Here is a 27,237-nt window from a genome sequence, read left to right as displayed (position 1 = left end):
CTGACTAATGCTAGCGCTGAAAACGCCCAGCACATTACATTTATTACCCGACGGTGGTTTTCGCCACTATACTCCTACTAAGATTTATGAGACAAAGTGCACTACAAATCCCGGCCATCAGACTGTTACGATCCCGCTCTGTTCCGAGCCACGATCCCGCTCCGTTCGGAGCCACGATCCCGCTCCGTTCGGAGCCTCACCCATTGGCCGGGGCCGGGGTGGCCGCAGCGCCGGCACCAGTCGATTCAGTGGCGGCGGCCGGTGCAGCGGCGGGGGCGGAGGTCGCGGCGCTGGAGGTGGTGGTATTGGAGACCGCGGCGCCAGAGCCAGAGGTCGAGCTGACAGGCCCCTCCTCCGTGGTGTTCTCGCCCCTTGCCTGCGATGGAAAACGGAGCAGGGGCGGCTTTAGTTCAGATATCCAGTTGAACACATCAGTAGTTGAACACATGAAAATACAACATAAAATAAAGGAGCAATGACAAGGGCATGGGTGGAGATTTGAAAAAGTTACCCCGGCGGCCCTGCCGGCGACCGAAAGTCAGAAAGACGATATGCTCAAATATTTGTCAACGGTTTTCAACAAACCCTTATTCTGAGGCATGGAATGATGGATGCCGTTTGCCCCCTCCCGTTTTTCTGCAATAACTTCCAAACCGCTTGACATATCGACGCCAAACTTTCAGTACCTTCGGTTGCATCAATTTGACACATTGCGTCAAAATTTGAACTTCGTAGCTACCATAGGTCGGCCGAAAATGACGTCAGAGTGACGACATGTTCGGCCGATTTCGACGCAAAACATTGAACAACGGCAATCGCTCCGAAGAGCTCAGTTTTTAAGCTAGATCCAATTTCTTTGCATGAGAGGACTCAAAATAGACTGCGCTATCAAACTGCCATCTCGGATTTTCGAAATTTTGAAAATTTCGAAAATGTTATATAATAAAATTCAAAATTTATATTTTTACATTTTTTTTCATAAAGCTTTTGACTTTTCGAAAAAAACGAAATAAATGCGATAGAACGCATTATCATGACTAACTCTAGCAAGTTTTAGCTTAATATCTTCAGCAATGGCCAAGTTATACGCATTATTGCAAAAAATCACAATTATTAATTTTTTAAATCAATTTTTCAGCACGTATCATCGTACGCCAATATAAATAGCACCATCGTGTTCCTGAGCTCAAACTGCATCCAATAGACACCTTTATTGTTGAAAAATTATAACTTCAATATTTGACCTTTTTTGACCTGAAAGTGACCTGACCTAAGCTAAATTCGACTCAAAATGACCTCGAATGACACAGACGACATCAAATTCGAAATCTTTGGCCTAAACGGACCATAAAGCATGTGTCACGTGACCAACGCATGATATGATATTTTCGTGACCTGTGATGACCTGACCTTGACCTGAAAATCAAAGTACAAGTTTGGTACCCTCAGGGTATCTAGAGCATCTGTTCACGAGTGTGTGAACCAAAAATGAGCCTGATCTGACTTGTAGGACGGCGGCCAAACGTGAACAAGCCAAAATGCTAATAATTTTTACTTTGACCTGACACCTGTGACGTCATCGGTGACCTCGAGGTCAATAAAATTAGGTTTCGCTCGACAATTTTTCCGGGGCTATCAGACGCCGTTTGAATTTTGACGATCGGCCCAGTAGTTTCGGAGTTAGGAGGGGGGGGCTATGGAGAGCCCCCCCCCCAGTAGGGCGTGTTATACGCAGACCCCAGTGGGGCGCGGGTTAACCCGCGCCCGGCTGGGGGTCCTGGATTTCCACGCCCTGCTGGGGGGGGGGTTTGAACACCCCCCCCTTCTAACTCGGCTCCTGGGTCACGTAGCGATACGCGGAAGGCGGCGTTCGAAAGAGCGTCAAAAATAATGACGAAATCACTTCGGTCATTTTTTTGGTCAGGTTAAAGGTCAGGCCACCAGAGGTCATTGAAGGCAAAATTTAGCCGATTTCCAGGTCGAATGTCGACAAATTCCAAGAAGCCAACGCATAACTCGGGAACCAATAGAGCTACAGCGCCGCGGAAAAGCGCATTCGATAGCCCTATTAACGCCCTTTCTGAGTAATCATCTCAGATTTGACCTAACGTCAAAGGTTTTGCCTGCAGGGGGCAAAAACTGCAAAAATAGCCGATTTTTTTGGAAACAGTTTTTCTGCAATAACTTTTGACCCAGGCCTTGTACGAGCTTACTTTTACCGGCATCGTGTTCCTCTCGTCAAGACGCATCGAATGAACTATAACTTGACCTTGAAAGGTCAACTTGAAAATTTGACCTCAGGTCAAGGTCATGACCTGACCGGAAAGGTTCATGTTGCATATCGGTCGATTCGTATCGTCGAGCTGAACACATCGAAGGCGTTTTCATCGCTCTAGCATGCCTCTATCAAAAGTTGTTTGCGAAAAACTGTTATATACCATTCGTGACCTAAGATGACCTCAGGGCATAAACAGGGGTCACGGACACCATTTTCATGTTCAGTGTGTCTAAACCACTTGTTATTCAGTGTTTGGGAGTGTTTATAATGTCTTTCATCCAAAAGAGGCGCATTTCAATTTTCTCCCATTGACTTATAATGGGGAGGTCGCAAAATTGACCTGACCTTAGGTCATCGATATCAAGATTCTGAGATAAACATTTTGTACATGCTATTGCTCTTAGCAATCGCTGAAAGTTTCAAAGCGATCGGTCACTCGGTGTAGCTATGACAGACATTGAAACTTTTTATGAGGTGATGTCACTTCAAGTGACCTGGTGACCTGACCTTGAATGACCTTGATCTGAAATTTTCACAACATGTGTAGAATTGATGTATGATAAGGTGTACCAAAAACGGCGGCGCTCCGCGCCACCGTTTTTGAGATATTCGCGAAAAACCACAAGGGGGGGGGGGTGTTCAAACACCCCCCTCCCCCCAGCAGGGCGCGGGTTAACCCGCGCCCCGTTGGGGGGGGGGGGGGTGAAACGGCCCCCCTGTCCTTTTCCGTCGATATCTCCTAAAGGGCTAGAGATATCGCCACCAAACTTTTAGGACCCTTCTTGGCATCAATTTTACACATTGTGACCAAAAAATTTTCCAGAAGCTATGATAGGCTGTCCACAAATGACGTCAGAATGACGTCATGTTCTGCCATTTTCGACCGAAAAAAGACCTTCGCGAGAGGAGCTGTCGCCTACAGCTTTGAAGATACAGAAAAATGATCGCGACATAAAAGGTCTAGAAGTGACAGGGCTGCAAAACTGCTATCTCGGATTTTTTAATTTTCTGAGTTTTGACCGCAAAAAATAAAAAAACTTTTTTTATAAATTAGCCAAAACATCCAAAAAGTTTTCTGAGTTTCAAAAAAAATATGTCAGAGTACCTACCGTCTACTATCTACATAACAAATTTCAGATCGATATCTCGTTTTTTGGCCAATTTATAGCGAAAAACTGTTAAAAAATGATGACGTCAAATTTTCAAACTGCATTTTTTGCAATTATAGACCAAGTAGGGCAAAAAAAGACCACCATTAGACTCCATTAGACGAACTGCATCGTATCGATACCCATTTTATGCCAACATATCAACTTTAAAATTTGACCTAGTTTGACCTGACCTTGACCTGACCTTCCCCAAAACGTGACCTAAGCTGGCCCCAAAGGCTGCCTGACCCACATAATCGCATTTGTCATGTAAAATGAACCATAAAACATGCACCACACGACACTTTCATATTGTGACCCCCAGTGACCTGACCTCTGTGACCTGACCTGGAATTGGTGACCTCGGATGGCAAAGTATGTGTTTGAAGAACAAGATACCATCGATGGTTTTCAATAACTTACCAATTTAAGTTTCTCAGTGCTTGTGCGAGGATCATATTAAAGCATTTTGATTAACGATTAATGACCTTACCCTCGTAGTTTGAAAAAGTTAGATCAAAACACTTGTTTATTAATAATTTCGAGCACAGCTCTTCATCAGAATACAACTAGCTAAAAATGTCACGATAAAAAATCCAATCTTTGACTGCATAACTCATTGCAAAATATTTCCAGCCAAACATTTTTTGCGCGCAAATTCTCGAGAAAATAGTACAATCAGGTTCAACCGTTTTCAAGATCTAACAGCATGTTTGACCTAAAAATTAAATAAAGTGTTACACATCTACCCAACAAAAATATATCACTTTATAATACCTCGACCAATAATTTGAGGCTATTGCTTACATGCATTGTTAAAAGTTTATTTAACCCTAGAACGCCTAGGGGGGGGGGGGTGTATCAACCCCCCCCCCCTGAGGTTTTCTCGAAGTGCACGCTAAACGGCTTGTCGTAGCGGGCTGACATTTTCAATACCCTCTGGGGCAACCTTTGCGCATCTTTTGCCGAAAAAAAAATTGATCGGGTCATGTCAGGTCACGGAGTTATGACGTCATAAGAGGTACAGCCTCCGGCCGACAGTTACCAAACGTGTGCGCCGAATCCCTAGGTTTTCTGCCGGTGATACCCACATTGTTTGATGGATCATGATGAAACTTCCCATGCATGTTGGGGCAAGCATTGGCTATCGTGTGGTGCAAGAAAAATGACCGGGTCAGGTCAGGTCACGGAGCTATGACGTCACAAGAGGAACAGCGTCCGGTACTATTTTTGAAAAGCGCCCGAACCACTATTTTGCTAATTCTTGTCACCTCAATGGGAATATGCAGCAATATTAGCTTCTATAGGGAGCAAATGGACCTCCCAAATCCAAAAATACAATCAGATTTCAAAAATTTAAATTTTGATTTTTCGAATTTCTGCCGCCGACTGTGACCTTGCCGACTTCCGGCGCTCCCAACGCGCCATTTTTAGAGCTAGGGAAACGAAATACATACCAAACGATAGAGAATTGATCAAGGAACACGATAGTGAAGGTTTCAAGTCGATATCTCCCACCGTTTTGCTGCAATCGCCGCGGAAGTTTGAAAAAGTTTGATTTTTTCGGAAAATTTGACCTTTGACCGGTCATAAGTAGGTCAAATGTTGAGCTAGGACCAAAAAATATACCACCAATCGCGAGATCTCGTTGAGAGCAATCCGTTGTCTTTTTCCGCTAAGCTCTACGACCTTCCGTTTCGAAACGCCAGGGGGGGGGGTCGTAACAACCCCCCCCCCCCCTGGTCGTTCGTGTTATGAGAAATGGCCTGGTCGTGCGAGGGTTAAAAAAAAAACATTCGCAATTAACCTGCCTATCTCTACTGATATTAATATCACGATAGCCTAAGGTCAAATAGCCAACGCTAATATTCTTTTAACATTCATGTCACACCCCATGGTAAAACATCACAAAATCACAATGCGAAAAAAAACACACACAAACACCTATTAGCTCATCAGTACGCGCATACATATTCATTATATATATCTTCATGAGTGTCACAAATGTGGCTCATCACATGATCGGCCATGAGGTCACGTTCGAATTGAGGACAGGCTTTCGATTCCTGATAAAGATCGACTCCGCAATCTTTCGATCTGGGTGATCTTTGGCCCTATACAGAATTCTAGCCTCGATGGGGGATGGAGTGAGGCCAATGCCAGGATGGCACTCTGTAAAGTGATCACCCATAGGCGTGTCCTCCTTTCTGTTGGCGATATCCCGGTAATGCTCATTGAACCTCAACCGTATGGGTCTCTTGGTTTCCCCCACATACTCCGTCATGTCACCATTTTCCATACATGCCTTGCATTGTAGCGAGTACACAACATTTTTTACAGTACACTGTCCTCCGAAACCACTCTTACAGATGTTGCAGCGGTTTCTGCCTGGACAGAGCGGCTGTGTAAAAGCTGAGCGAACTAAACTTTTTCTGAGTTTGTTTTCATTCTTCCACACAAGCCTGACGTTAAGTCCCGATCTCTTCACCACATACTTTACTTTGTGTAGCAAGTTCTCATCAATGTACGGCAAAGTCAAAAATCCATCAGATCCCACTTTACTTTTGTTAACGTTCTTGTTTTTCTTAGCTCTGCTCAACCTCACCTCCCGGATCAGCCTTTTTAACAATTTGGGCGAGTACCCGTTCCCCAACAATAAAGAACGAATCTTTTCCACGCTGGCATCTTCCTTACTCTGGTTTGACGAATTGTTCAAGGCCCTGTGAAACATATTTCTGATCATGTTGTGCTTTGTGGCTTTGGGGTGTGCTGAATCTGCATGAAGAACAATCCCCGAGTTAGTCGGTTTCAGATACAATTCTGTCTCTAGAGTCGCCTCCTCTAAACTTTTTACCTTGGATACAGTTTACCTTGGATCATTCTGACAAGGAAAGAGGGGTCCCCTTCTTGAACACCTTGGTCTCCTTAGCTACTACCAGCACAGGGGAGGCGACACTAGAGACAGAATTGTATCTGAAACCGACTAACTCGGGGATTGTTCTTCATGCAGATTCAGCACACCCCAAAGCCACAAAGCACAACATGATCAGAAATATGTTTCACAGGGCCTTGAACAATTTGTCAAACCAGAGTAAGGAAGATGCCAGCGTGGAAAAGATTCGTTCTTTATTGTTGGGGAACGGGTACTCGCCCAAATTGTTAAAAAGGCTGATCCTGGAGGTGAGGTTGAGCAGAGCTAAGAAAAACAAGAACGTTAACAAAAGTAAAGTGGGATCTGATGGATTTTTGACTTTGCCGTACATTGATGAGAACTTGCTACACAAAGTAAAGTATGTGGTGAAGAGATCGGGACTTAACGTCAGGCTTGTGTGGAAGAATGAAAACAAACTCAGAAAAAGTTTAGTTCGCTCAGCTTTTACACAGCCGCTCTGTCCAGGCAGAAACCGCTGCAACATCTGTAAGAGTGGTTTCGGAGGACAGTGTACTGTAAAAAATGTTGTGTACTCGCTACAATGCAAGGCATGTATGGAAAATGGTGACATGACGGAGTATGTGGGGGAAACCAAGAGACCCATACGGTTGAGGTTCAATGAGCATTACCGGGATATCGCCAACAGAAAGGAGGACACGCCTATGGGTGATCACTTTACAGAGTGCCATCCTGGCATTGGCCTCACTCCATCCCCCATCGAGGCTAGAATTCTGTATAGGGCCAAAGATCACCCAGATCGAAAGATTGCGGAGTCGATCTTTATCAGGAATCGAAAGCCTGTCCTCAATTCGAACGTGACCTCATGACCGATCATGTGATGAGCCACATTTGTGACACTCATGAAGATATATATAATGAATATGTATGCGCGTACTGATGAGCTGATAGGTGTTTGTGTGTGTGTTTTTTTTCGCATTGTGATTTTGTGATGTTTTACCATGGGGTGTGGCATGAATGTTAAAAGAATATTAGCGTTGGCTATTTGACCTTAGGCTATCGTGATATTAATATCAGTAGAGATAGGCAGGTTGATTGCGAATGTTTTTTTTTTTAATAAGCTTTTAACAATGCATGTAAGCAATAGCCTCAAATTATTGGTCGAGGTATTATAAAGTGATATATTTTTGTTGGGTAGATGTGTAACACTTTATTTAATTTCTAGGTCAAACATGCTGTTAGATCTTGAAAACGGTTGAACCTGATTGTACTATTTTCTTGAGAATTTGCGCGCAAAAAAATGTTTGGCTGGAAATATTTTGCAATGAGTTATGCAGTCAAAGATTGGATTTTTATCGTGACATTTTTAGCTAGTTGTATTCTGATGAAGAGCTGTGCTCGAAATTATTAATCCTCGCCCGCACATGCCATTTTCCCATCCTAGAACGCACATGGGGGGGGGGGGTGGTTGCCACCCCCCCCCCGCGCCATTTCGTTCCTGTTGGAGATAGAGCTTAGCGGTAAAGACCAAAAAGATTCTTTGGGAAGAGACGAATCCAATGATACCCAGTTTTACCTTCTCAGGTCAGTCATTGACCTTCCAGGTCAGGTCAAACTAAAAAATGTTGTTTTGGGTCACCGTTGGATATCAAGTGCGCTGCTTATCAAATACCGATGACGATGCTGTTTTCTGGTGCCAAGCCAGCTAGAACTTCTTTGTCACACTACCCGACCAGAATTTTGCTGCTGAGGTCATTTCAGGTCAAGTTAGGTCAAGGTCAATTATATGTGTTTGTATGTGTGTGTGTGTCTGTGTGTATACTGATGTGTGCACCGATTGTTTTTGGGTCCATATTACATGAAATTATGATCTGAGAAGCTTTTACCAAAAATGCAGTAAAAAAACTTCACAAAAAGTAAATTCAGCTTGCCTAAAACGCAATTATCTTAGATGACCTAGGTTCGTTAGGCGGCACGGGCGCACATCGATAGCAGCGCCTCTATCGGTCACTAGGGAAAGCTGGGCCGTAGGCGACGATATACCGGCTGAGTTGTCACACGTTGAATAGGTTTATAGCCATCCGTCTTGTGAAAAATTTGAACTTTTGCCTTTCATATTTCTACAGGCAATTTTAGAAGTGTCTTCACATGGATTACAAAACCGTTTAGATTATTGTATTCACTTCAAGCCTTCCCTATTGTTCTTGATGATGCGGGAACTATTTCTAATTAGTGTTTCTAGCTTAGTAAAAGAACATACTGTGCAAACGATGAAAAAAGCATAAATGGAAGATTTTAAATGCAATTTTCTCTAACAATTAATGGTAAATTCTCTACATATCAAGGAAAAGGTGCATGCTAACTGATAATTTAAAGTTCTTGGGGCAAGTTGTTTTCTTCTTTTCTTACGTCGCCCCAATGGCCGCGAATACACTTGTGATAACGCCTATCGTGACCTTGACCCTGACCTTGACCCCTGTACATCGTCGAACAACATGTTCCATGATAGGTGGGAGGTAAGACTGGCAAAAAAGGCCGAAATCAGGGTGTCAAAAGCTCACAAGGCCCATGGCAAACGCAAGATGTTGAGAATTGGCCATTTGGGTCATGACATGACCTGAAAAACAAGGTCATATCTCCGAAACCAAAAATCACAGAAACTTGAAATTTTCAGTGGACATCAAGAAAGGATAGAGGAGCAGCTATACGAAAAATCAGCCTTCTAGCTCTAAAAATGTTGAGTGAAGAGCAGAAAGACTACCTGGGGGGGGGTGGCAACCACCCCCCCCCCCCATGTGCGGGCGAGGGTTAATAAACAAGTGTTTTGATCTAACTTTTTCAAACTACGAGGGTAAGGTCATTAATCGTTAATCAAACTTACCAATTTAGTCGAATTTACAACACATTTCTTGAAATGCCTGTGAACGGTGAAAATCCGACCTTTGACCTGACCTGTGACGTCATCGGTTCGACCTAGGTCGATGGAATTAGGTCACAAGATAGTTTCCCGGTGGGGCTATCGAACGTTGTTTTAATTTTGAAAATCGGCCGGTAAATTTCCGAGAACTTAGGGGGGCCTAAACGCCCACCAACCCACCCTACTGGTGGTAGGGTCCGCCGATTGCCCTACGGGGCGCGGGTTGTTGACCTTGAAAGGTCAAGGTCAAAGGTTGACCTCAAGTCACGTGACCTCGAGGTCATCATGTATATCATTCGATGCGCCTTGACGAGCTGAACACAATGAGACCATCCGCGCGGCTGTATCTTGTTCCTGTACGGAGTTATTGTCAAAAAAAAAACCGCTGGTGACCTTTGATGACGTCACATGACCTTACAGCTGCCCAACAGCAAAACAGACCTCAAGGTAGTGAAGGTAGATCGTATATGAGGTCATGTATGGTTTATGGGGCCATTCCGACCCGTTTTAGTGGTAAAAACAGGGAGTTGGTTTTCCCCCATTGACTTATAATGTTAAATTATATTATTATTATTATTATTATTATATTATTGATTAATATTAACCCGCGCACCGTCGGGGGTCTGCGCCAACTTCGCACCGACGGGGGGGGGGTCGGATGACCGCCCCCCCTGAGATCTCGAGAACGAAGCAAGATAGCGACAAGCGGTAAACGGCATCGGATACGCACGGCCAAGATCTACAATTTTTACTAAGGTCATTTTCAGGTCAGGTCAAAGATGACGTCACAGGGGTCGAAAAAATCAAAATGGCGGCGCTAGATATGGAGAGAGTTTTTCTCGGATAACTTTCGAATTAGTCAAGATAGGAACAAACTAAGGGCATCATCGTGATCCTCTCGTCAATCCACATCGAATGATATATATGTTGACCTCGAAAGGTCAAGGTCAAAGGTTGACCTCAGGTCACGTGACCTCGAGGTCATCATGTATATTATTCGATGTGTCTTGACGAGCTGAACACAATGAGACCATCCACGCGTCTGTATCTTGTTCCTGTACGGAGTTATTGGCAAAAAACCTTTGGTGACCTTTGATGACGTCACATGACCTCACAGCTGCCCAACAGCAAAACAGACCTCAAGGTAGTGAAGGTTGATCGTATATGAAGTCATGTATGGTATATGGGGCCATTCCGACCCGTTTTAGTGGTAAAAACAGGGAGTTGATTTTTCCCCCATTGACTTATAATGGGGAGGTCGCGAAATTAACCCGCGCGGGGCTGGGGGGGGTAAATTTTACCCCCCCTCGCGAATTTTTGCGATATCTCAAAAACGGCGGCGCGCAGCGCCGCCAAACTTTCAGTACCTTTTCTTACATCAATTTGACACGTTCCCTGAAAATTTGAGCGAAATCCGTCGGAAAATTTTTGAGAAATTGACGTTTTAGTGACGTCATGTTCGTCATTTTCGCCTCAAAAACGGCAAAACTTCAAACGCCGCTAACATCTTCATTTTTAAAGGAATCAAGACGTAACAAAAAAGGTTATACGTAATTTTACTTTGTCTATCAAATGGCTATCTCGGTTTTTTGAAAATTTTGGATTTTGGCCTAAATTTTTTCAAAAAACTGACTTTTTTGGGAAAATCATTATAAAATCCAAAACTTTGAGTCTATCGAAAAAACCGGAATATATGTCAGAGAAGTGGTCTATGTGCACCTACATACCAAATTTTAGAAGAATCGGTTTAAAAATGTGGGAGTTATTCAAAATTTTATGACGTCACGACACACAAATTTTTTGAAAAATGACTTTTTTGGAAGTTCTAGACCTCGTACGGAAACCAAAATAGCACCATTCGATTCGCCGTGAAAAACTGCATCAGATAGACACCTTTTTAGGCCTTAACAACCAACTTCAAAATTTGACCTCACTTGACCTGACCTTGACCTGACCTCGACCTGAAATTCATCCAGAGGTGATCCATATCACTTATTGAGTGTGCCTATTGAATTCTATGAGTAAAATGACCCATAAAACATGTGTCGCACATGCCCTTTTCTATATTTTGTTTTTTGGTGACCTGACCTGACCTGACCTGACCTTGACCTTGACCTCTGAATGATATTGTATGCAACAAATATTGTCTTGGTAGCCTAAGAACACGTTTTGGGCGATCAGTCTCAGTCCATGACTCCATTCTTCGGCAACTACGGTGCAAGGCCGATACTGTAGAAACTTGCATTTTGTACCCTTGACCTGACCTTGACTTTGACCTCAAACTTTAAATTAAGTACATGTTTTTAGTAGTTCGTGATGAGAGCTTTCGATTGGCGTTTGAATTTTCCAAATCGGACCATTAGTTCGGGAGATAACAGGGGGGGGGTAAAATTTACCCCCCCCCAGCCCCGCGCGTTCGGCTGGAGACCCCAGCCCCGCGCGGGTTAACCTGACCTTAGGTCACCGATATCAAAATTCTGAGATATACAAATTGTAGCTACTAATGACCTAATAATATCCTGCGACTTTCAAAGGCCTCCGACATCTACTGTAGCTCTGGCACGGTGACAAAGTTGCAAAAAAGTGACTTGAGGTTGGGTCATTCAAAGTGACCTGGTGACCTGACCTTAACCCGCGCACCGACGGGGGGGGCGGATATCCGCCCCCCCCTGAGGTTTTTCGCGGATAGCGGGAAAACCGCGGGGCGTAGCGCCGCGAAATTTAGTATGACTATTCTCTCATCAATTTTACACAGGGTGTGCAAGTTTGAACCTCCTAACTTTCAAGGTCAGGTCACCAGGTCACTTTGAATGACCCAACCTCAAGTCACTTTTTTGCAACTTTGTCACCGTGCCAGAGCTACAGTAGATGTCGGAGGCTTTTGAAAGTCGCAGGATGTTATTAGGTCATTAGTAACTACAATTTGTATATCTCGGAATTTTGATGTCGGTGACCTAAGGTCAGGTCAATTTCGCGACCTCCCCATTATAAGTCAATGGGGGAAAAATCAACTCCCTGTTTTTACCACTAAAACGGGTCGGAATGGCCCCATATACCATACATGACTTCACATACGATCAACCTTCACTACCTTGAGGTCTGTTTTGCTGTTGGGCAGCTGTAAGGTCATGTGACGTCATCAAAGGTCACCAAAGGTTTTTTTGCCAATAACTCCTTACAGGAACAAGATACAGCCGCGCGGATGGTCTCATTGTTTTCAGCTCGTCAAGACGCATCGAATGATATACATGATGACCTCGAGGTCACGTGACCTGAGGTCAACCTTTGACCTTGACCTTACGAGGTCAACATATATATCATTCGATGCGGATTGACGAGAGGATCACTATGATGCCCTTAGTTTGTTCCTATCTTGACTACTTGAAAGTTATTAGAGAAAAACCCTCTCCATATCTAGCGCCGCCATTTTGACTTTTTCGACCCCTGTGACGTCATCTTTGACCTGACCTGAAAATGACCTGTGTAAAAATTGTAGACCTTGTCCGTGCGTATCCGATGTTGTTTACCGCTTGTCGCTATCTTGCTTCGTTCTCGAGATCTCAGGGGGGGCGGTCATCCGCCCCCCCCCGTCGGTACTAAGGTGGCGCAGACCCCCGTCGGTGCGCGGGTTAACCCTATTCCTGGCGGGCTCCGCCGGGACAAGAAACTGGCGGGGGGGGGCCGATTCGGCCCCCCCCCCCCTGAGATCTCGAGAACGAAGCAAGATAGCGACAAGCGGTAAACGGCATCGGATACGCACGGTCAAGATCTACAATTTTTACAAAGGTCATTTTCAGGTCAGGTCAAAGATGACGTCACAGGGGTCGAAAAAGTCAAAATGGCGGCGCTAGATATGGAGAGAGTTTTTCTCGAATAACTTTCGAATTAGTCAAGATAGGAACAAACTAAGGGCATCATCGTGATCCTCTCGTCAATCCGCATCGTATGATATATATGTTGACCTCGAAAGGTCAAGGTCAAAGGTTGACCTCAGGTCACGTGACCTCGAGGTCATCATGTATATCATTCGATGCGTCTTGACGAGCTGAACACAATGAGACCATCCACGCGTCTGTATCTTGTTCCTGTACGGAGTTATTGGCCAAAAACCTTTGGTGACCTTTGATGACGTCACATGACCTCACAGCTGCCCAACAGCAAAACAGACCTCAAGGTAGTTAAGGTTGATCGTATATGAAGTCATGTATGGTATATGGGGCCATTCCGACCCGTTTTACTGGTAAAAACAGGGAGTTGATTTTTCCCCCATTGAATTATAATGGGGAGGTCGCGAAACTGACCTGACCTTAGGTCACCGATATCAAAATTCCGAGATATACAAATTGCACATACTGGTACCCTAACTAAAGCCTGAAGAGAAGAAATTGATCGGTCAAAAACTCTAGCTCTGGCGTGATTGCAAACTTTTCTGAGGTAGGGTCACCAAACCGCCTCTGGTGACCTGACCTGAGGTCAGATCAACTAAAAATTTTCAGACATGTTGCGTAGAAGCCTTTTAGGAAAAGTCAGAAAATTTGAGCTTCCTAGCTCAACGCGTTTGGGAGAAAGAACCAAAAAACCTCAGGGGGGGGCTCCTGAGGCCCCCCCGCCAGGAATAGGGTTAAAAGGTAGGAGGTTCAAACTTGCACACCATGTGTAAAATTGATGAGGTTATAGTCATAATAAATTTCGCGGCGCTACGCGCCGTGGTTTTCCCGCTATTCACGAAAAACATCAGGGGGGGGGCGGATATCCGCCCCCCCGTCGGTGCGCGGGTTAATTATAATATTAATTAATTATTATTATTATTATTACGTATCATTATAATTAAATTCCGAGATATACAAATTGTAGCTACTAATGACCTAATAACATCCTGCCACTTTCAAAGGCCTCCGACATCTACTGTAGCTCTGGCACGGTGACAAATTTGCAAAAAAGTGACTTGAGGTTGGGTCATTCAAAGTGACCTGGTGACCTGACCTTAAAAGTTAGGAGGTTCAATCTTGCACACCATGTGTAAAATTGATGAGAGAATAGTCGACCCAAATTTCGCGGCGCTACGCGCCGTGGTTTTTCCGCTATTTGCGAAAAACCTCAGGGGGGGCGGATATCCGCCCCCCCCCCCGTCGTTGCGCGGGTTAGAACGTTGACATATTTCAAAAAAGTGTGCCAATGTAAGGGCTGACGGAAATCAATAAATGTAACACTTATATGCATCATAATTATATAAATTTTGACTCATTACAAAGCCAAAAGCTCGCGCTGTCGTTTGGTACCCAAATTATATAGTTTTGTCAATCCAAAGCTCGAAGATGTTGACGTGAAGCAAGCAAGGCGACTGTTTCTGCGTTTGTTCGCCGAAGTCTAGCTTTCGAGAATTGTCTGACTTTGTTGTACATTTTCAACGTTTTCAAAAATAAAGAGAATACAAGTTTCCGTCGTTAAAGATGCTCTGATCATTTTTGAACACGATAGTGGCCAAATGAAAACGTTTAAAAATAGTCGATATTTCGCGTCCTAGCCAGTTTTTGGCCAGAGTTAAAACACGGTGCAGTGGGGCGCGGGTTAACTTTTGGCATGTGTAAGGCCCGTAAGGACTTCTCTGACATGAATTCCGTTTTTTTTTAATTTCCCTAAATTTCAAAAATTACCTAAGAAATCTAAATTTTGAGTTAGAAAATCCCTAGATCTAGGGATTGTTACATTTTGGAAATTTCGAGATAGCCATTTTGTTTGCTATGCTTTTTTATAGCTACGGTCCAATTTTTGAGCTGCTAAGTTGAAACTCTGATTTTCTGCGATTTTTCTCCGTGAAAAACTTTTTCGACGAAAAATCGTCGAACATGACCTCAGTTTGACCTCTATAGCTCGTGACCTAAGATGACCTAGGAACTAATTTTTTTTTTCAGGATTTGTGTAAAATTAATGTCCGGAAAGGTACTGTAAGTTTCAAGTCGAAATTCGCAGCCGTTTTTTTATTTATTTGCGAAAACCACAGAGGGGCCCTTTGCCCCCCCCCCACAACGGGTCGAGGGTTAACCCGCGCCCCGTAGGGGGGGGGCCGAAACGGCCCCCCCCTGTCCTTTTCGGTCGATATCTCCTAAACGGCTGGAGATATCGCCACCAAACTTTCAGGACCCCTCCGGGCATCAATTTTACACATTGTGACCAAAAATTTTTCCAGAGGCTATGATAGGTTGGCCGCAAATGACGTCAGAGTGACGTCATGTTCTGTCATTTTCGACCGAAAAAAGACCTTCGCGAGTAGACCTGTCAGGACTACAGCTTTGAAGATACAGAAAAATGATCAAGACATAAAAGGTGTAGAATTGACAGGGCTACAAAACTGCTATCTCGAATTTTTGAAATTTTTGAGTTTTGACCCCCAAAAATCAAAAAAGCATTTTTTTGAATATATTCGCCAAAAAATCCAAAAAGTTTTTTGAGTTTCGAAAAAACCGGAATATATGTGATAGTGCCTACCGTCTTCTATCTACATACCAAATTTCAGATCGATACCTCGTTTTTTGGCCAAGTTATAGCGAAAAAAACTGTTCAAAAATGATGACGTCAAATTTTCAAACTCAATTTTTGGCAATTCTAGAACTCGTAGAGCAAAACAAAGACCACCATTAGACTCCCCGTGACGAGCTGCATCGAATCGATACCCATTTTATGCAAAAATATCAACTTTGAAATTTGACCTAATTTGACCTGACCTTGACCTGACCTTCACCAAAACGTGACCTAGGCTGGCCCCAAAGGCTGCCTAACCCACATAATCGCATTTGTCATGTAAAATGGACCATAAAACATGTATCACACGACACATTCATATTGTGACCCCCGGTGACCTGACCTCGCTGTGACCTGACCTGGTATCAGTGACCTCAGATAGCAAAGTATGTGTTTGACGAACAATGTACCATCGATGGTTTTCAATAAATTACCAATTTACTCGCTTTCACAGCACATTTCTTGAATTGCCTGTGAACGGTGAAAATCTGACCTTTGACCTGACCTGTGACGTCATCGGTTTGACCTAGGTCAATGAAATTTGGTCACAAGGTAGTTCCCAGGTGGGGCTATCGAACGCCGTTTGAATTTTGAAAATCGGCCGGTAACTTTCCGAGATCTTAGGGGGGGGCCGAAACGGCCCCCCCCTACGGGTGGTAGGGTCAGCCGGTAGCCCTACGGGGCGCGGGTTAAACGAGATTTATCGAATGTTTTGTTTGCAGTGTTTTAGCTACTTTATGCTCATGAACGGAGCAGAAAGGTTGTCGGAGAACGCTAAAATCAGAGAAATTTGGCTTTTGATGATCATGGTGAATTTATTTTTGAGCTTGCCTAAAACCTGGTCAGATCTCTCTGATCACGTTTGTTGCTCTTTCAAACGTCGTTCCACTTCTCTCGTAGCCCAGTAGCCAAGTTAGAAGGAGCGTGAAACGCCCACCTCTCGACTTAAAGGGACCCTCCCACCTTCAAAAAAGTTTATGAATTGGCATGAAAGTGATGTCGCTCGGTTCAGAAAGAGCGAAAACGAATATCTACCAAATTTCACCGAAAAATATTCACCGGTTTTCAAGATATTAGACTTTTACTTTTGTTTACTTTTTGGAATCTCCGCTGTTCCTAGCGACTTTATTTGGAAGCAATAGTTTGGCAGCTGAAAGTGCGGCACTTGTTGCGCGCAAAGCAGCATATACCACCGCGTGCTACAAAACGTTTTAGTCAAACATTTAAAAATCGTTAGATATCTGCGCTGACGTCACACATTCAGAGAGGTATTCCTATGCATTAGCCCCTCTGAATCAAAACGCTGCAATTTTGAAATTCAATATTTCCGATTTAAGGCATATATCGATGTTGTGAGTGCCGAAACCGGTAATTGTGAACCAGGGACCCCATTTTGGCTATCTCAACTCAAATCTAATGTTAAGGTGGGAGGGCCCTTTAACGTGTTACGATAGGGCCACATCACCCTGGCGCGGGTTAAGTTGGGGGAGCCTTGAGCCCCAACAACTCGTCCTTCTATCTCACTGATGTTACCCTCGTCCTGTCTTGTGATGTTATTGCAGTGTCATCTTAAACGATAACGGCCCTTAACCCGCGCGGGGCTGGGGGGGGGGGTAAATTTTACCCCCCTCGCGAATTTTTGCAATATGTTAAAAACGGCGGCGCCTTTCAGTACCTTTTTTACATCAATTTGACACGTTCCCTGAAAATTTGAGCAAAATCCGTCGGAAAATATTTGAGAAATTGACGTTTTAGTGACGTCATGTTCACCATTTTCAACTCAAAAACGGCAAATTTTCAAACGCCGCTAACATCTTCATTTTTAAAGGAATCAAGACGTAACAAAAAAGGTTATACGTAATTCTACATTGTCTATCAAATGGCTATCTCGGTTTTTTGACAAATTTTGATTTTGGCCCAATTTTTTTTTTAAACTGACTTTTTTTTGGAAAATAATTATAAAATCCAACATTTTGAGTGTATCGAAAAAACCGGAATATATTTCAGAGAAGTGGTATATGTGCACCTACATACCAATTTTTAAAAGAATCGGTTCAAAAATGTGGGAGTTATTCAAAATTCTATGACGTAACGACACACAAAAAAAATTAAAAAATGATTTTTTTGGAAGTTCTAGACCTTGTACGGAAACCAAAATCGCACCATTCGATTTGCCGTGAAAAAATGCATCAGATAGACACCTTTTTAGGCCTTAACCTTCGCCCTGGTGGGGGGGGGGGCCATTTTGGCCCCCCCTGTGGTTTTTCAGCGATAACTCAGAAACCACTTGAGTTAGCGCCCTGAAACTTTGTATAGCTGTTTATTCAACATTTTTACATCATGTCCTTTTTTGGGGGGTTCGGGTCAGGTCAGGTCAGGTCACAAGGTCACCAAAACTGACACCACCTCTAAAAAAGTTCAAAGCTCTCTCAAAAGCACAGCTTTTATCCGATCGATGTAAAATTTACAGTACTTGAGCATGTCACCCAGCTCTACAAAATGGCTATCTCGGATTTTTTATAAATGTGACCTAAGGTCAGGTCAGGTCATCGCTGCTCCCCATTAAAAGTCAATGGGAGAATCGAAAAGTAGTTGTTTTTCAGCAAAATCGGGCGTGATTGTTCCTATATTTCGTTATTGAAGTGTCTTGGGTCAGCAAATCACAGCCCATGTGAAACCATTTGCTTGTGACCTCGCTGAGGTCACGCTAGGTCATCTCCCTGGTCACCAGAGGTCACCAGCGGTTTTTCTGCACTTACTTGTTATTGAATAGAGATAGAGACTCCGTTCGACGTTTATCGTGTTTGTCTCGTCAATGCGGATCGAATGATATGCAGCATGACCTATTTCGGTAAGGTCATGACCTTGACCTGAGGTCAAATTTTCAAAATGACCTTTCGAGGTCAAACTATATATCATTCGACGCGTCTCGACGAGCCAAGCACGATGGTGCATGAATCGTTTCTCTATTTTCTCGTGAATGCATGCTATAGTTAAAAACATTTTCAACGAAATTTGCCAAGTTGACCTTGCATGACCTCTGTAGGCCAAACCGTTGAGCTGAGGTCAAATCTGACGAACCTTGGCGAAAGAGCTTGAAAAGAGCTATCGATTGCTTTTTTCCGCGGCTCTCTAGCTCTTCTAGTTTCCGAGCTACAGCGGAATATGTCCGGCAACACCGAAAACACTGAAATTTGACCTATGATGACCTCTAGCGACCTCAATATTGACCTTAGCGAAAAAATGACCGAAATACTTTCGAACGTACTTGTTATGGGCTTTCGTTTGCTTTTTTCCGCGTCTTCCTAGCCCTCTTCGTTTTCGAGTTAGACGGGGGGGTCATTTTGGCCCCCCCCCCACCAGGGCGAAGGTGGCTCAGACCAACACCAGGGCGCGGGTTAACAGCCAACTTCAAAATTTGACCTCACTTGACCTGACCTTGACCTGACCTCGACCTGAAATTCATCCAGAGGTGGTCCCTATCACTTATTGAGTGTGCCTTTTGAATTATATGAGTAAAATGACCCATAAAACATGTGTCGCACATGCCCTTTTTTATATTTTGTTTTTGGTGACCTGACCTGACCTGACCTGACCTTGACCTTGACCTCTGAATGATATTGTATGCAACGAATATTGTCTTGGTAGCCTAAGAACACGTTTTGGGCAATCAGTCTCAGTCCATGACTCCATTCTTCGGCAACTACGGTGCAAGGCCGATACTGTAGAGACTTGCAATTTGTACCCTTGACCTGACCTTGAACTTGACCTCAAACGTTAAATTAAGTACATGTTTTTAGTTGTTCGTGATGAGATCTTTCGATTGGCGTTTGAATTTTCCAAATCTGACCATTAGTTCGGGAGATAACAGGGGGGGGGTAAAATTTACCCCCCCCCCCCAGCCCCGCGCGTTCGGCTGGAGAACCCAGCCCCGCGCGGGTTAACCCTCGCCCGTATAGGTGGGGGGTCGAACGGACCCCCCCTCCCTCGGTTTTTCGCGAATAACTCGAGTAAAAAGCGGCCGATCGCGACGAAACTTAAAGTACCCTCAACCCTCGCGTTAATCAATTTTACACCTACCCTAACATTTTTATGACCCTGACCATAAATCCCATTAATGCCGGAATCTGTATTCTTTGATTCTTAAGCTGTCCTTAACCCGGCACCGCCTGGGCTATTTCCGTACCCACGACAGCCTGGGGGGGGGGTTCGGATCCGACCCCCCCCCCCCGTTATCTCGAGAACCAATGGTCGTATCGAGCCCCGCGAGGCGGCGTTCGAAAGGTCTCTACGAGACCTTCCCAAAGCACTCTTAAGATTTTAAGATTGAGGTCAACTTTCGGGTCAAGGTCAGGTCAAAGGTCAAATTCAGGGGTTTTGCATGATTAGGCTTACGGACAGCGGAATCGATAGCTGCTGCTCGAAACTCACCAAAAATGACCTCAACGGCCTAGTTAAGGTACCATGTGCGTATAGGGGTCATACTAAGTACGGGTCAAGGTCAGGTCAGGTCACGAAAGGTCACGGTTTTCACTTTCTGCTACATGGGCGTGCGACACATGTTTTATGGCTTATTTTTCGCGCCGAATCCGATGGTAATGGTTATATGTGACCCCAAGTCACTGTGCTGGTGATAAGTGTGCATTAAAAGCATAAAAAATCGTTTATACCATACATAACTAAACGAGGGCCTAGAAAAAAGGTCAATTTTTCAACTTTTTATTTTTGACATAAAAATGCACTTTTCTAGACGAGCTTTGTCCCAGGAATCTAGTGGTGCCATTTGTTTTCACATGCAATGTTCAAAAGTGCCTCTAATTCACGAAAATGCTTATGACGTCACCATGCCCTATGCATGTTGGAGCTATTTTTTACAATTTGGGGGTCAAAAATCAAGATAAAAAGTTGAAATTTGGCACATCTAATGTTCTATTAGAGCTCTATAACATATTTTCCGATTTTTTGGAAATTCCCAAAATTTTGGATTTTATTAGCTGTTTTCCAAAAATATAGTTTTTTGAATTTTTAGGGGTAAAAAACGCATTTTATGGAAAATCCGAGATAGCCATTTTAAAGAACTCGTTGAGCTGCGTCTATTCATGTCCTTAATTTGCAATTTGCTTAAAACCTCGATTTTTGGCGATTTTTTAAACATTTACCATTTTTTTACTGAAAACGCCATGTAGTTACATCACTAAAATCGATATATCTCAACATTTCGATAGGCGTTATCACTAGTGTATTCGCGGCCATTGGGGCGACGTAAGAAAAGAGGAAAACAACTGGCCCCAAGAACTTTAACCCTATTCCTGGCGGGCTCCGCCGGGACAAGAAACTGGCGGGGGGGCCGATTCGGCCCCCCCCCTGAGATCTCAAGAACGAAGCAAGATAGCGACAAGCGGTAAACGGCATCGGATACGCACGGTCAAGATCTACAATTTTTACAAAGGTCATTTTCGGGTCAGGTCAAAGATGACGTCACAGGGGTCGAAAAAGTCAAAATGGCGGCGCTAGATATGGAGAGAGTTTTTCTCGAATAACTTTCGAATTAGTCAAGATAGGAACAAACTAAGGGCATCATCGTGATCCTCTCGTCAATCCGCATCGAATGATATATATGTTGACCTCGAAAGGTCAAGGTCAAAGGTTGACCTCAGGTCACGTGACCTCGAGGTCATCATGTAAATCATTCGAAGCGTCTTGACGAGCTGAACACAATGAGACCATCCACACGTCTGTATCTTGTTCCTGTACGGAGTTATTGGCCAAAAACCTTTGGTGACCTTTGATGACGTCACATGACCTCACAGCTGCCCAACAGCAAAACAGACCTCAAGGTAGTGAAGGTTGATCGTATATGAAGTCATGTATGGTATATGGGGCCATTCCGACCCGTTTTAGTGGTAAAAACAGGGAGTTGATTTTTCCCCCATTGACTTATAATGGGGAGGTCGCGAAACTGACCTGACCTTAGGTCACCGATATCAAAATTCCGAGATATACAAATTGCACATACTGGTACCCTAACTAAAGCCTGAAGAGAAGAAATTGATCGGTCAAAAACTCTAGCTCTGGCGTGATTGCAAACTTTTCTGAGGTAGGGTCACCAAACCGCCTCTGGTGACCTGACCTGAGGTCAGATCAACTCAAAATTTTCAGACATGTTGCGTAGAAGCCTTTTAGGAAAAGTCAGAAAATTTGAGCTTCCTAGCTCAACGCGTTTGGGAGAAAGAACCAAAAAACCTCAGGGGGGGGGGGGCTCCTGAGGCCCCCCCCCCCCGCCAGGAATAGGGTTAAATTATCAGTTAGCATGCATCTTTTCCTTGATATGTAGATAATTTACCATTAATTGTTAGAGAAAATTGCATATAAAATCTTCCATTTATGCTTTTTTCATCGTTTGCATAATATGTTCTTTTACTAAGCTAGAAACACTAATTAGAAATAGTTCCCGCATCTCGTCAAGAACAATAGGAAAGGCTTGAAGTGAATAGAATAATCTAAATGGTTTTGTAATCTATGTGAAGACACTTCTAAAATTGCCTGTAGAAATATTGAAGGCAAAAGTTCAACTTTTTTACAAGACGGATGTCTATAAACCTATTCAACGTGTGACAACTCAGCCGGTATTTCGTCGCCTACAGCCAAGCTTTCCCTAGTGACCGATAGAGGCGCTGCTATCGATGTCCGCCCGTGCCGCCTAACGTTTTGGAAATTGTTTCTTAAAAATTGCACAGGAGACGTCAAATTGATGGGGAAGAAGGTATGCCAAGTTTCAAGTAGATAGCGTAAGCGGTTCATGAGTTATTCAAGAAAAACGGAGGGGGGGGGGTTGGATCCGACCCCCCCCCCAGGCGGTCGCGGGTTAACCCTCGCCGGCCGAGGGGGGGGGGGGCGGGTGCCGCCCCCCCATAGGGTTTTTTTCGCGATAGCTTCGAACACGCTGGCGATGGAGAGCTGAAACTTGGCATACCTGACCTTTGATCCAAGCCGCATCTTTTGACACCAACCGCATTTTTGGGTCAGGTCAGGTCACTGACCTATGACGTCATAAGTGAACCTCTGCACGGTCTTCAGATGTCGCAACTTCGCAACGCCCTCACTGCCAGAGGAGATGTCACAGGGAAATGAAACTTGCAGGATCTAGTATCCATTACGAGTCTCACAACTTGTATATCTCGGATTTTTCCTAAAGGTCATATGAGGTCAGGTCATTTTCGTGACCTCACCATTATAAGTCAATGGGGAAAAATGAAAACTGCTATTCTGGCGCCGGGAACGATCTCCAACTATCTCAAGCACACAGAATCGTGATTTGATGCACTCCTTGCAAGGTTAGATGCGCCACTTTTGCAATGTTGACCTTCCGTGACGTCATTTATGACGTCATCAAGGTCATATTAGTTTTTCGTCAATAACTCCCGATCAAATTGAGCTAGCGAGTAGAGAAAGCCACCAATGGACTCAGGAAGACCTGCCGAATCGAATGATATGCGACATGACCTCTTTCGACCAACTTCGTGACCTGGGGGTGCTGACCTGACCTTGACCTGAGGTCAACACCCTAAGTTGACCTGACCCGAACAAAAAGTACATCATTCGACGCGCCTGAGCGAGGCGAACACGATGCTGCCAAAATCGCGGCTCTGCGGCCGTGTTTTGCGAAGTTATTCACCAAAAACTGAACCGTACCCTGGGGCACTTGACCTGACCTCAGAGGTCACCGGTTGACCTAGGACCTTAAAATCGGGCACCAATCTCTGCGTCTCGTAACGGCGCACACGCTCGTTTTTTTCCGCGACGCGCTAGCTCCACCAGGGGCGAAACGGCGAGGGGGGGGTCGTACCCGCCCCCCCCCCCCCTCGGCCGGCGCGTATGTAGAAAACCAATAGGTCCGGCGAGGGTTAACAAATGTTAGCCACATGGGTCCCAGTAAGAAAACTGTGCAAGCTTTAAAAATTGTTCCATCGGTTCTCAAGTTATAGGCATGGGTCATAAATGACCCAACCGGCATTAGTATAGTCACAAATAAGGAGTTATCACGAAAATCGATTTATCTAGATACCTTATTGTGTATACTGTATAGCGGTCTCAGCTTATCAATATAGGCACTGCATTGCAATGCTTTGCAACGTCTCATTGGCGAGGCCTGTGGTGCCGGTAGCAGGCCTGTGGTGCCCCTGACACTGTCAGGGGCACCATAGGCCTGACAGGCCTATGGTGTCCCTGGAAGGACTGTGGTGCCCCTGGGCCCTGACAAGCCTGAAGTGCTCCCGACAGGCTCATGGAGCCCTTTACAGGCCCAAGGTGCCCCTGCGAGGCCGTCAGTGCCTCTGCGAGGCCGGTGGTGCCCCTGGCAGGTCTGTGGTGCTCTTGCTAGGCCGATGATGCTCCTGCAGGCCTGTGGTGCCACTAACAAGCCTGTGGTACCCCTGACAGGCCCGTGGTGCCCCTGCTAGGCCTGTGGTGCCCCTGTCAGGCCTGTGGTGCCCCTGATAGGTCGGTGGTGCCCCTGGGCCCCAAGGGGGGTCATGAGTGACCCATGTGACCCCCGGCCCCCTCCTTTGGATCCGCCACTGTGATCTGATCACAACCCCCAGAAACAAATAATCGTATAATCATCAGTTGCTTCCATTGTATTCAACATACGAGTAAATTGATAACACTATTGCCGGCTGGGCCATTTATGACCCAAGGATATTTATCGAGGAACATTAGTTATCCGATGTCGAGAAGAAGGGCAAAAATACACATCATGCCTTTTTCAGACAAATTTAAATGTAGATAGACGATCATTCAACAGATAGTAAATTGCAAACATAATATAACCCTCGCCCATGTAGGGGGGGGGGGGGTTGGTGCACCCCCCTGAGGTTTTTCTTAGCTACACGCCGAACCGTTTCAGATAGCCTGCTCAAATTTAACAGTACTCTTTGGGGCATCCTTTGCGCAACTTTTGATAAAAAATTTTGTCAAGGTCATGTCAGGTCACGGAGTTATGACGTCATAAAGGGAACAACCTCCGGCCAGATTTACGCTAAATTGGAGATTGCTTCACATTGGTATAAATGCCGACTGACCTGACACACTGATGGATTGTTTTAGAATCACAACTGGCTGATTTGACATTGGCACAATGTCCGTTGACATTTTGAAGGTTACTAAAGGTCAAGGTCAGGTCAGTGACCTCGGTTGACCTGTAATGACTTCTTGCACTTGTATGCCTTTTCGGGGTATTTTGATGCCCTGAATTCGAATTTGCTATCCATTTCAGGCATCGTCGGTTGTTTCTTGTAGTTCATTTTGGGTCAGGGTCAGGTCAGTGACGTCACACGCCTGACGTGACCCAATGCACAAATGACCTTGCAGACTTCCGATGCTCCCAACGCATCATTTTTAGAGTTATGACATCGAAATATACAACAAACGATAGAGAATTGATCAAGGATCACGATAGTGAAGGTTTCAAGTCGATATCTCTTACCGTTTTGCCGCAATCGGCGCGGAAATCTGACAAAGTTAGATTTTTCCGAAAATTTGACCTTTGACCGGTCATAAGTAGGTCAAATGTTGACCTAGGACCAAAAAATATACCACCAATCTCGAGATCTCGTTGAGAGCAATCCGTTGGTCTTTTCCGCTAAGCTCTACGACGCTCCGTTTTCAAACGCCAGGGGGGGGGGTCACACCAACCCCGCCCCTGCATGGGCGAAGGTGGCAAAACACCGTTTACGGGCGAGGGATAATATTACTTTTTGGGACGGCACGCCATTGCCAGTGACGACTGGCGGCTGTACAGTCCCGTCGTCTTTGGCTCCAGAAACTTCAGTGGACGAGCGCACACCAGTTTTATGCGGCTTCGACGCTCGTCACTAAACCCACAAATCCAACAAGACACACGCACAAGTTCCTCAAAGTGCCACTTGCCTCCATTGAGAAGAGACATTAAGATTTTGCTTTTGGGTCATATATGACCCAAGCGGCATTAATGGGTACGTTTGGCCGGAATCGCGATTCGGCGTATGTCGGCTCGCATTAGCCGCGCGTTTGCAGTATTTTCGTGGTTTTAAGCGTTCAAAAATGGGATATGATGTTGCTCCCATGCATTAGGGTGGGTGAGAGAGAGAGAGAGAGAGAGAGAGAGAGAGAGAGAGAGAGAGAGAGAGAGAGAGAGAGAGAGACAGAGAGAGAGAGACGAGAGAGAGAGAGAGAGAGAGAGAGAGAGAGAGAGAGAGAGAGAGAGAGAGAGAGAGAGAGAGAGAGAGAGAGAGAGAGAGAGAGAGAGAGAGAGAGAGAGAGAGAGAGAGAGAGAGAGAGAGAGAGAGAGAGAGAGAGAGAGAGAGAGAGAGAGAGAGAGAGAGAGAGAGAGAGAGAGAGAGAGAGAGAGAGAGAGAGAGAGAGAGAGAGAGAGAGAGAGAGAGAGAGAGAGAGAGAGAGAGAGAGAGAGAGAGAGAGAGAGAGAGAGAGAGAGAGAGAGAGAGAGAGAGAGAGAGGGAGAGAGAGAGAGAGAGAGAGAGAGAGAGAGAGAGAGAGAGAGAGAGACGGTTTATTAAGTCACATGGCTTCGAGTATCCACTCATATAGCACATGATCCACATACAATCATTTTTCACCAAACAGCACTAGCAAGGTCGTGAGTCGTGACATGAGACAGCTGCAAATGATGCCAATACATAGGTACATTTGCCTGTAAACATTACATTGACTGAGATGAGAGAAGCCTACATAGTTGACAGTATGTCCGAGTTGATGAGAGTTGTGATGAGTGGTATGCTAGACTTCCTTAGTCGTGCACCGCAACGAAAGGTTTCTAGCGTGTTATGTCTTCGTGTTGTTCTGCCGGATATGGTGCCTCTGAACTCGGGAAGTAAATCTCGGTGTGTATGGGAATTCAGCATTTGTTTTCCAAGGCGGAGGCAAAGCATCTGCCTTCTGTCAGCGAGTGTGTCCAGGTTAACCCTATTCCTGGCGGGGGGGGGGGGGCCTCAGGAGCCCCCCCCTGAGGTTTTTTGGTTCTTTCTCCCAAACGCGTTGAGCTAGGAAGCTCAAATTTTCTGACTTTTCCTAAAAGGCTTCTACGCAGCATGTCTGAAAATTTTGAGTTGATCTGACCTCAGGTCAGGTCACCAGAGGCGGTTTGGTGACCCTACCTCAGAAAAGTTTGCAATCACGCCAGAGCTAGAGTTTTTGACCGATCAATTTCTTCTCTTCAGGCTTTAGTTAGGGTACCAGTATGTGCAATTTGTATATCTCGGAATTTTGATATCGGTGACCTAAGGTCAGGTCAGTTTCGCGACCTCCCCATTATAAGTCAATGGGGAAAAAATCAACTCCCTGTTTTTACCACTAAAACGGGTCGGAATGGCCCCATATACCATACATGACTTCATATACGATCAACCTTCACTACCTTGAGGTCTGTTTTGCTGTTGGGCAGCTGTGAGGTCATGTGACGTCATCAAAGGTCACCAAAGGTTTTAGGCCA

General features: G+C 44.8%; 1 protein-coding gene across 3 annotated transcripts in view; it reads right to left on the bottom strand.

The window, feature by feature from the left end:
- LOC122386395 (early nodulin-like protein 2) overlaps positions 1-27,237 on the bottom strand; it is a 125,064-nt gene that overhangs the window by 81,815 nt on the left and 16,012 nt on the right. For all 3 annotated transcript variants that reach the window (XM_043375566.1, XM_043375565.1, XM_043375564.1), the window contains exon 4: positions 201-376. In XM_043375566.1, coding sequence (XP_043231501.1) covers positions 201-376 — 176 coding nt within the window. The remainder of the gene's footprint in view (positions 1-200; positions 377-27,237) is intronic.

This window comes from Amphibalanus amphitrite, unplaced genomic scaffold, assembly GCF_019059575.1.
Source record: "Amphibalanus amphitrite isolate SeventyFive unplaced genomic scaffold, NRLGWU_Aamphi_draft 000249F_arrow, whole genome shotgun sequence".
NCBI classification, from domain to species: Eukaryota; Metazoa; Arthropoda; class Thecostraca; order Balanomorpha; family Balanidae; genus Amphibalanus; species Amphibalanus amphitrite.
Note: the sequence above shows the minus strand (reverse complement) of the source record. Positions and strands in the feature narration are given on the sequence as shown.